Here is a 10,554-nt window from a genome sequence, read left to right on the forward strand (position 1 = left end):
GCTGGAGAGCCATGCTGGAGCTGCCGCCGACTCCTCCGCTGCGCGGGTGACTCAAAGGTATACCTCCGCCACCACACCAGCTGCGCATGCGCCAGGAGGGAATGACATCATACGGTGCACTGCTGGCGCGCCGAGGCCACTGCCGACTCCTCAGCGGTGTCCCTTAAGAGGAGAATGGCGAAAGCCTACCCTTCCTCTCCTATCATTTGCTTCTCATCGTTTTCTCGTATCGGCGTTGGTTGCAGTGCTACATATAATTATAATTGGTTTACAGGAAAGGAAAGATGCAGTATCTGCTACACCTTTTCCGGCAAGTGTGTTTGGACGGTACACCACTGCTCCTGTCGTGTGGCGTTCCATGGCCGCGTTCAAGTCTCCTCCGGAATGCTGATGGCGCTCCAGGCTGCAGCACTCCATTTGGCCCCAGAGGCTGTCACGCTAAGAGGGCCACCCCTCTCTATAAAAAGCACGCCGCTTTCATCACACCTCACCTTCTAGCCACCCTACCATAGTGGAGGGCTACGGAGTAATTTTGACCATCTGGAGATCTTTAACGTGCACAGACTTCGCACAGCACATGGACGCCTCTCCGTTTTGCCTCCATCGAAACGCAGCCGCCGACGGTCGGGTACGAGCCCGGGTACTCTGCCTAGAGTGTTGGTGAAGTTTGATGGGTTCAACAGAACACTGGTTGAGTTTGATGCAACGCTCGGTCGTCTGCAGCCAAAGCTTTCGCTTCACATTCGGTTCAGCAGCGTTGAAACCTTCAATTTTTTTTTTCTACCTCAATGTGCTTTGTTTGTTGTTATATTTACTTCAACTTTTATATCGAATTACGTGTTATATTGAACTTGCAGGCATTTCTTTTCTTTTGCGGGTTAAATATGTGGGTTTGACTGCATTGTGGTTAGCTGGTTACGCAGCTGCTGCCTAAGTAACAAAAAATACACATTATCACTTGTCATACAGGGAAGTCCATGAGTAGTGTCGGCTCTTCCATCCACTGTCGATGCTCCTTGGAAGCGCAGCCACTTTGAGTGTCGCCAGCCACCGTAACTCGGACAGCGGCTCTTCCATCAGCTATCGACACTCCTGTGATTAACCTACCCTCCGGAGATGTGTTGAGGAAAAGCCAGCTTCTTCAACCAGTGGTGTCCGAAGTTTGACCTAGCGGCTGTGATGGCTAATTTTTGTATGATGAGCCATATCGTTTTTCCTATACATTAATGCTATAGCTTTACAGTGCGCAGATTTTGTTCGACAATATGAAGGATAATTCCATCTGGCAAAGTTCAACATAATATGGTTCGACTGTAAATATTTCTCATCAGCAATATTTTTGAAAGTGAGTAATTGCCGATAATTTCCAACAACCCCGCTTGTGCTGTGCCCTAGCAGAACGAATGGCAGAAGAAAGTGCCTTACCTCCTAATCTTTGAAGAAGGTCACCAGGCCATTTAATTCTGGAATTTTATGTTGTGGTCGAAATGATCAAAACTTCACCAAGTAATCTCAAACTGTCAAGTCAACCCCAAAAACTTCCAGCAAAGTGCTGACTCACTCTTGCATGTCCCAGAGCAACCTTGGTCGACGACAGGCTTGGGTGACGACAATCTCGTTTTTGTGAATCACTGCTCTTGCTATCTGAAAACAGTGGCACTATGGTATATGGGGTCTAAACTCCCAAAGTGACATTGGCTTTGAGGGATGGGAGAGGCACTGTGGTGAAAGAACCAGACAGTATTAATTTCTAGTGCCAACACCCTGCAGAGTGCTGTTAATGCCTTTGCTGGCTCAAGGCCCACAAGCAGGTAAAAGATTAACTGTGAAGAAATATTGCAACAAAGCTGGAACTAAGACTTTGTTGGGTACCAACAGGCTGTACAATATAGCACGATTGCACATCACAATGTACGCTATCACGCTATCTGTGGGTGAAGAGCAACTATGGAAAATCAAGAGTCGTTCAGGTATGGGTACACGAGGCTGTCAGGGCTGTTCCTTCGGCACCCTAAATTTCAGCACCACGAATGCTTCTTTTCCTTTTCTTCTAAGAATGAAGGCCGTGCTAGCACTGACCTTTCCAACCATGAAAGAATTCAGCTTATTGATCCAAGTGACCAGGTGCGGAAGTCTGTCTGCCCGCAGCAAGGATGAAGCACTGCGACGATTCTGCAATATGTGTTCAAGAAAATGAAGGGGTGACAAGTAATTGGGGAGCGCACTTATATAGAAATTTTTTGACAGTTCACAAGCAGCTAAAGAATTCACGACCACAAAGAAAACCATATATTCCTTAGCTCAGGATTACATAGATCAACAAACATGGAATAGAACAATGAACACTGGTCCACAAACAAACATTTAAACATATACACTGGATCAGCACTCTGCATCATAAGATGCACCTTTGAAACAGCTGGTGACAAGTTGAAGATATGAAGTTATAAGGCCAACAGAGCATTGCATAATACTCATGAGCGCCAAAACTCGAAGAATCATCATGTTATCATTGAAGTAAAGCGATCAAAGTATGACTGTGACAGTAACTAAACCTTGTTCAGATTTCACGCATGTGGTATAATCGTACGAATTAACCAAAAGCCAAATTACTAAAGGACATAAAAAAAAATCCTATAAATGAATATATACCCAAATTTCTTAAAGAGAAAACTTCAATCATCAATTATACATACTAGGTATGAGAAATATTTACACAATGAATGGTTTTTTCCTCTAGTGTTTGTGTCGTTTTTTTCCTCTTCTCTTTTGCATCATGTTTTTTAGCATGTTTTCCCATGGATTCTGCAAATTGCTGCACATTTGCAAACAGCAGTTGCAGGTAGGTAAATATTTCTTTTCGTAAGTTAACATTCGAGCGATTAAAACCAAACATTCTGGTATCTACTGAAGAAACAATTGCAAAATTTAGAATATATATAATAATGTTTAAGGAGTATGATACTGCAGAGGTTAAGGAACAAAAAGATAAGAAGACAAGCACTATGTAGAGCATGTCCAGCCCCTTCCTCATTTTTCTTCCTACCTGCCCCTCCAGCACAGTATTCCTTGAACAACTGAACTGTTCGCTGCCTCCATTCTTTGTTATCATTACAATGCCAAGCCCACAGTTGCATCAGCTATGTATTCTTTGCTGCCTGAAAATGACACTAACATATGATGCACACTTTTGGACACAGCTTTCTTAATGCAATAAGAGAGACCTCAATACATCTACCTTTACCATCCCGCCTTGCCAGTCGTATCAGCCACCAAAATAGCTAACGCTGTTGATGACCTTAACAACCAGAAACTGCAGCTGTGTAACAAATTGCCTGGCTCAAGGCAAGGCTGCATCATACTTGCACAACATGATGTAGATTCATCACCAGTCATGTACTATGTTTGCACTCTGAAGATAGCGAAAATGGCTTTTGTCTCTCAGCATCTATAGAGGTGTGGATGCCTATGAAGAAACCCCCAGTAAAGCAGACTAGCTATAAAAACTGGCAAATAGTTTAACGCAGCTAAGCATGGAATGTTTGCTTGCCTCGGTTTAGAATTGTGTTGGTCTGCTGCGCTACTACCTCACAATCCACTCGATACCTCACACCGTTGCCATTGTCTATCTCGCTGTAGTCCTCGTCGTGAGTACGGCAAAACTTTACATCAAGCAATCAGACAAGTATGTGTCAGCCTCCACGCTAACTCGAGAAAACAGGCACAACCTGTTCAGACACATGTAGGCTGTGCTATGACGTGGGTCCGTCAAAGACAGCTACCAATAAGAACAAAAGACCGAGCATTCATACAGGAAACTCATGCATGAGATAACAACTTCATTTCCTTCAAGTGCCACCTACAGGCCAGGTGTCAAAATACAGCCACGCATTCAAAATGGCTACCACTACCAATTCTGGCTTTTAGTGCATCTTTGTCAAGGCAGATGAAGGCGATAGAGACCACATCTCAACCACAGCGCAAAAAAGCGGCAGTTTAGCATGCAAAGAAGCCCGCTACTAAAATGGTGTAGTGGTCTAACACAGAGGCCAGCAGATGATCTCTTTGAGTCATCCTGCATTCAAAACCCATAGGAAAGGAAATTTTTATTCTGTAGGCACTCACAAAGGTCAAATCGGCTTCGGAGCCACATGTACAGTCTTTGTCAAAAGTTTACGGCCCAAGGATTTTTGCTCTAAGCCCAGTAAAGAGGCTCGTAAAGCAACTGTAACGTTCGAAATCTCGTAGATGACAAATCTCGCCCTTATTCTCCTCTAGCTTACATTCATATTCCAGTATTGCTGCCAGCAGCCACCTTACAGAGCTTAGAAGCGAACCTCTTGGGCCGTAAACTTTTGACAAAGACTGTACGTACTTGCTTTTTGCAAAAGGATGCGCTAGTAGTGCTGCGGCATTAAAAACGGTGGAATAAATGCTATAATCTGTGTGATGCTAGGCAATGAACACTTCAGCTTATTTCGAGCATTAGGAGCCAGAAAACCATGTTGTTATGTTATCAGGCAGATACCCTGACAAGTACTATAATAAAACTGGCTGCATTACTAGACCTGCTAACGCGCTGAAAAACACTGTTTTGGTTTCTGTGCAAGTCCCTTCCTTTTCCGGCAGGCAGCAACTCAGCGGACAGAATCACTTGAAGCACAGCTCCAGTGTCAGTCGCGCGATACCGCTGCTTCTGCTGCAAGACATCTTTTTTCCATGAAAGCAGTAGCAAAGAATTCAAAGATGATTTCACAGGCTCTAACTCCACACTCACTGATGATGGTTTTATGAGGTTTAATGCCCCGAAGCAACTCGGGCTATGAGATAGGCTGTAGTAGAGGCCTCAGGCTATTCTGACCACCTGGAATTCTTTAACGTGCACTGACATCGCACAGCACATGAGCGCCTTGCTTTCGACTCAATCGAAATGTGGCTGCTGCAGCTGGGATATGATCCTGCATTCTTGGGTACAGCACTCGAGCGCCATAACTAGTGCGCCACCACAGCGGGTTTTTCCTTTAATGTGAACAACATTACTTACCTCCTTTGAGGATTTCTATATACGGGTGTTGCTACGGCATCTCGTTAACGTTTGGATGCTGGCCACAATATCATCGAAGGTGATTGTGAAATAGCTTCTGCCCTAATTTTCGGGTGACAGGTGAAATCAGTATAGCAATCTAGCAATCGCCAGTATTTAAAAATTGACTTTCTCAAGCATGTAAAGGAAGAAAACAGTCTTGGACAAGAGAATTTTGGTGCACTGTTCTCTTTACACTAAAATACAGGCCGTACAAACATTGTCGGCCATTCACACGACATGTATAGCAAATGTCTACATATAACATTCTATAATCTGCAACACCAGTTTTTAAACCCTTGTAAGTATGGGCAGCAGTCAAAAAACTATAGTAGCTCACGATCGACCACGAACGGTTATTTCCAGTTACAAAAATAAGTTCTATCATTGCTGATATCTACAAATATTAAAAACATGCGAGGTGATGCTAAATATACCAGCCACCACGTCATTCATGCTATTCTTACACCTCCTTTGTGTAGAAACACGAATTTTCGCCGTTGATATTGTTACCGCGAGAAGACGACGATGAGCTATTGTGGTTTGTGAGGATGACGAACAGCGAGGTTTGGGACGTTGGACCCCCATTAACCATAAATCCAAAACATCACCAATCTATACCGCATAGCCTCCAGACGACGTTGCCCTGAATAATTGAAGCCGCACTGAATTCTATCACCCCACAATTAATGATTCATTAAGTGCAGCATGAGAAAAAATCTCTGAACACCGAAAAACAGCGCCTTTCATAACGTTCGTAGCCAACTCTCACTTCACTTGCGTTTCCCTGCGGAAAAAGTAAATAGCGCGCTGGTTTTCAAAGAAGTCATTTCATTTTGATAACAAAAAAAAACGGGCAGTTATATATGGCTCATATTTAAACTTACTATCTAGAGATTTGGTGAATAAAAGAAAAATAAAGAAAAAAGAAGAAAAGAAAAAAAACCTACGCTGAGGATCAAACCTGGGCTCCTCATAAAATGAACAAACATGCTCGCGCTTCATACCACTGATACACAACGCGAGGTGGAGTGACATTTTTTTTTTTTTGACGGACTACTTCTGTCTCTTTGGCTACGTTGACAACTATGTATGAAACAAAGAGCTGCTGATCTGTAGCAGTGCGGCATGCTGCAGCGTTTCACTCATGCTTGCCTTTTACCCCTCTTTGCGACAACTGAGAACAAGAAGAACCCCACATGTGCGTCTAATGATAGCAACCACGAACGCAGCGAAGATGACCGCCAAGCTGTGGCAGCATTGCTGGCGCAAAATGAATACGGCGACTGCACATTGTACATCGTCGTTCCGCCGTTGCTTCCCTGTGGTGCTTGTGCGTTATGCTGAGCTGTGAGGTATTTGAATACCCTTCTTTGAATGAACTTTCATTAAAAAATAGCACTTAGTGCGATATCCGCCGCATTTTATTCTATTTAACTTCACATTTTTACTGGAAGTTGTAACCCGTGACGCCATCTGTCGGATCACATGCTCACTACCCAATGGTCATTGAAATTTGTCGTGTGGCACTGGTGCATCCCGATGACCCTCGAAAATCTCAATAGCCATTCACTCAATGGGCACTGAGATTGCCCGTGTGGCAGATGTATTAAAATGGCACTTTAATCCAGCGAACACCACATGATAAAAGGTTCTCTCTAATCCAAGCCCACTTTTCCTCCCTTTTAAGTCAAATTATCCACAGTCAAATGTGTAACTATTAACACATCTAATGGCTAAATGAAAACCCCATATACCATTCTCACAAATGGCCAAGAAACAACAGCCATAACACACTGCTAGTTGGACTGTCGGACAGCCAAAACAACAATAAGAAAAGGTGCCCTGCTGGGCTGTACAACCAGCCTTGGTGTTACAATTGATACCTCTGGCAACAGGAGGCTTGCATTCCATTCTCCCAGCCTGGCGTGAGCCCCTTTGAGGTGCAGCAATGCCTGCAGGAACTGCCACTGAGAAAGCATGACCTGGGCTTCAAGCAGCTGATGCAGTGTTTCCAGCTCTGTGCTGCAAATCGCACATCTGAAGTTAAACATACTGATAAAACACGCTGCAAGGTCATATTCTTAAATAGTATTTTTTGCAATGGAGCCAAAGCGACAAAGCCAGAAATACATCCTTTTGTTCTGCGCACCACTACAAAAAGAAAAAAAAAGTCGAAATGTCTTCTCTAACCTTTTCTTTAAACGTTTGCACTCCCCTATTCTCCAGTAAATTGACCACAAGAGAGATGAAAATTCTAGACATATGTCTTAACTTGCAACCACATAGATTTGAGATCCAATAGCAAAAATTGATAAGACATTGGGAGGGCACAGACAAAAGAAAGGTACGACAGGCCACCATAATGACTACGAACAAGTTCTTTTTGAAAGGGCCCAAGATTTTATGCTGCAAATGCCTTTACAAATACAGGAAAAAGATTGTGCAACAGGCATCAGACATCAAATAAACCCTTCCCACTACATACCTCAAGGTATTGCAACTTTTTTCCTTTTTCACCTGGTTCACAACTGAATGTGTCAAGGTTTGCTAAGACTCCAAGGTAAAAATTTCATTTTTTTTTTCTTTTTCAATAAATACTGCAAGCATGCTGGTACAGATCTCTATCTACTAATGGTACAAATTTCGATATGTGCAAGTGTGAATAAGAAAAGGTACTTGAATCGGAAGAAAGCAAGTAGAGTAGATATTAGGCCTAAAGTATGTTGCAAAGCTTTTTTTCGTTTCCCTTTGTAAAGTTCATGGGTGAATGCTACATTAGGGCTTTGGGCCACTAAGTGAAGAGTTAGAGAGTGTGGTGTCCCATTAATCTCTTTCCCTCCTGTGTGTGCGCACCTCTACTGTTATTACCTATCAAGTGCTAAATGCCTAGCCTTTTACAATGTTATGACGTGCGAGTGATGCATGAGCTCTCAATGCTGTAGCTGTAGGTATACCTTTTATGCCTCAATGCTAAATCTGATAAAGAAATTTCAGTTGCATACAACTGCCTACAGATTAGACTGTACTTTCGTGACCAAAGTTGTGTTTAAGCACCAGCCACTGGCAGAGCTCCCTAAAACTGAATGTCTATGGCATCTACTGACAGTATCTGGGGTTGAGACAGCTGGCCAGGGACCGTCTTTACTTCTGTAGGCATATCAGTTGGCTCCTTTCGATGTGTTGCACTTCAGTTGGAAAAAAAAGTGCTACATGTGAAGCCGAGCTAAATGACTTGCTCGATGAAAAAGGGCTCAAGACTGGCTGTCTCACTCTAAGTGCTGTCGCTAGACGTCAATGCAATGCACTTTGCTCAAGCTCTTCTGACCACTCAGCACTGTATGCCACTTTCCTCCTGACAGTACTGCACTTACAACTCAGTCCCGAAATGATCAGATCTTTGAAGATTTACCTGAATGATGACTTCAGTGCAGTCAGAACAGGATGATGAAAAAGGTTTTCATTCTGCGATATGATGTCATGCAGTGTTGCAGACAATTCCTTAAACTTCATCATCTTCCCAGAACTCAGGGAGTAAAGCTTGTCATAGCTGCATCAATAGTTAAGGTGCAACAATTAAGTCATACACCTTAACAGAAATACTTTTGTTCCCATTATGAGGCAGTCTAAGTAAATCTATTACACAAATAGTAAGGTTCGGCGGTGATCAAAAATTGATACGACAGTCCTAACAATCGGCAAGAAAGCCCACAGGTAAATGCATCTAGATTTTCAGAGCCAATGAAAAGAGAACAGGGATTTTATGTGACTGAAAGACTGGTTCTCAGGTACTGGCAGCAAAACAGCAGACAAGAAAAAGCACCCACCCAAGGAAGGATACAAGTCAACTGATTTGACACGTGCCACCACAAATGAATGTAGCTGTCCACACAGGTGACTTAAAAAGGCATCCAGAACAGGAGCCGGAGGTGACTGGGACATGTAAGATGAGCTGCTTTGGTAGGAGCCTATGACAACCCCTGGACTCAGTGAGCTCAGAGATGTGGCCGATGGCGATGGTGACATAGGCGAGCAACTCGAAGGAGATGGACTGCAAGAGATTGGTGTCGAACAAGATGCTTGGTCTTTCAGGCGCAGAAATTCCAGCCTCAGTGCCTCATAGAGTGACTTCAGGGAGGTCTAAAAGGGTTCCAAAAGAATTTTACAGCCGGTAAGTGTTCAAAGTGTAACCGAATTTAAACTAAGCATTTCAATATGCTCCAGCTGACAATGGCACAGAAATGGATAAACCATACAAACGGGAACAAAGACGGAAAACATCTTCACAGCAAGCACACACACACTCTATAAACTGGCTGCAAGTGAAAGAAAACGACATAGTATATAACATCAGCCATTGAGTAACCACCAGGAAGCACATTATGCAACCATACTGTCTGCAGTGTTTGCACATAGCGCAACGCCGCTATAAGCATACATCACGTATCGAAAGAAGGATGATTGTATGTTTGATTCCCACCAAAAATGTGTAGCTGAGTGACGATAAAGCGAAAATGTAGTAGCCGTTCGTTAAAGCAATACAAAAAGGAAAATATACTGTCGATCTCGACGACTACAAATTAATATCTTATTCACCCGAGCTTCCGCTGGCAGATATGGACAAAGACAGTACAACGGGGAATACAGAAGGGAGCGATTGTGGGGAAGCACTTACGTCTTTCCTCAGAAAGCTTTTGGGAGCCAGATACTGCAGCGACATGTAAAGCTTTTCAGCGACAGCCATCTGTGACAGGGCTGTAAGGACACTGCTGAACAAATAGTTCGCTCCTGTTTTGAACAAGGCATCACGCTCCTTCTCCTGCAAATAACAGAACGAGATCACATCGCTGACGAGCTCCGAGTACACATCAAATTTAGTACTCACGACAATCTCTTTCGCCTTGTCATAATTGAAATGGCCGAGATTAGAAAAATACAGCTCCAAAACCTTTTGCTCCTTTGCGAGAAAATCGTCACAGTCCATGTTTTTAAGAGTAGAAAAATGTCCTTAAAATGTGAGCATATTCTTACGCGAGCTGTACGCTCTTGCGGTCTTTCCTCTCACAAACAACCCAAACAAGAAACTCCCCGCCGAAGTCGGATTGAGTCGACTTGGTTTGGCTTTAAGCGACCTACGGTGGCTGCCACTACTCATTTCTGGTTCCATAAGCGCTGCGCAATTTCTGACGGCGATCGCGCGAAATCGCCTGAATAAATCCACTGTGAAGCAAATTTTCATGTCCGGCTGCATTGCAATCGGGATTCTTTACCTCTTCCTCGCATACTATCTGGACCTGGGTGGACTGGCTTGGTGCTGAGGGTGAAGAACAGCGCCTGCTCGCCCAGCAGGCCATCGATGTATTAGGCGCCTAAGTGTAGCGCCTCAATAAAGTCTTCCCGGCCTCGGCGGCAGCTTTTCGGTGGAGGCGAAAAGCAAGGCGTCCGTGGGCTGTGCGATGTCAGTGCACGTT

General features: G+C 43.8%; 1 protein-coding gene across 1 annotated transcript in view; it reads right to left on the reverse strand.

Annotated features, from left to right (window-relative positions):
• Positions 1-10,171, reverse strand: part of LOC146190684 (KICSTOR subunit 2-like) — a 31,656-nt gene extending 21,485 nt beyond the window's left edge. Inside the window, exons 1-6 of the mRNA XM_084601067.1 lie at positions 9,969-10,171; positions 9,759-9,902; positions 8,925-9,223; positions 8,496-8,633; positions 6,970-7,108; positions 2,080-2,172 (exon numbers count right to left, since the gene is read on the reverse strand). Of these exons, the coding sequence (XP_084457193.1) occupies positions 2,080-2,172; positions 6,970-7,108; positions 8,496-8,633; positions 8,925-9,223; positions 9,759-9,902; positions 9,969-10,067 (912 nt within the window). The 5' untranslated portion in view covers positions 10,068-10,171. The remainder of the gene's footprint in view (positions 1-2,079; positions 2,173-6,969; positions 7,109-8,495; positions 8,634-8,924; positions 9,224-9,758; positions 9,903-9,968) is intronic.
• Positions 10,172-10,554: the final 383 nt, after the last annotated feature.

Source organism: Amblyomma maculatum, chromosome 4 (genome assembly GCF_055883805.1).
Source record: "Amblyomma maculatum isolate TAMU_Amacu chromosome 4, ASM5588380v1, whole genome shotgun sequence".
Lineage (NCBI taxonomy): Eukaryota > Metazoa > Arthropoda > Arachnida > Ixodida > Ixodidae > Amblyomma > Amblyomma maculatum.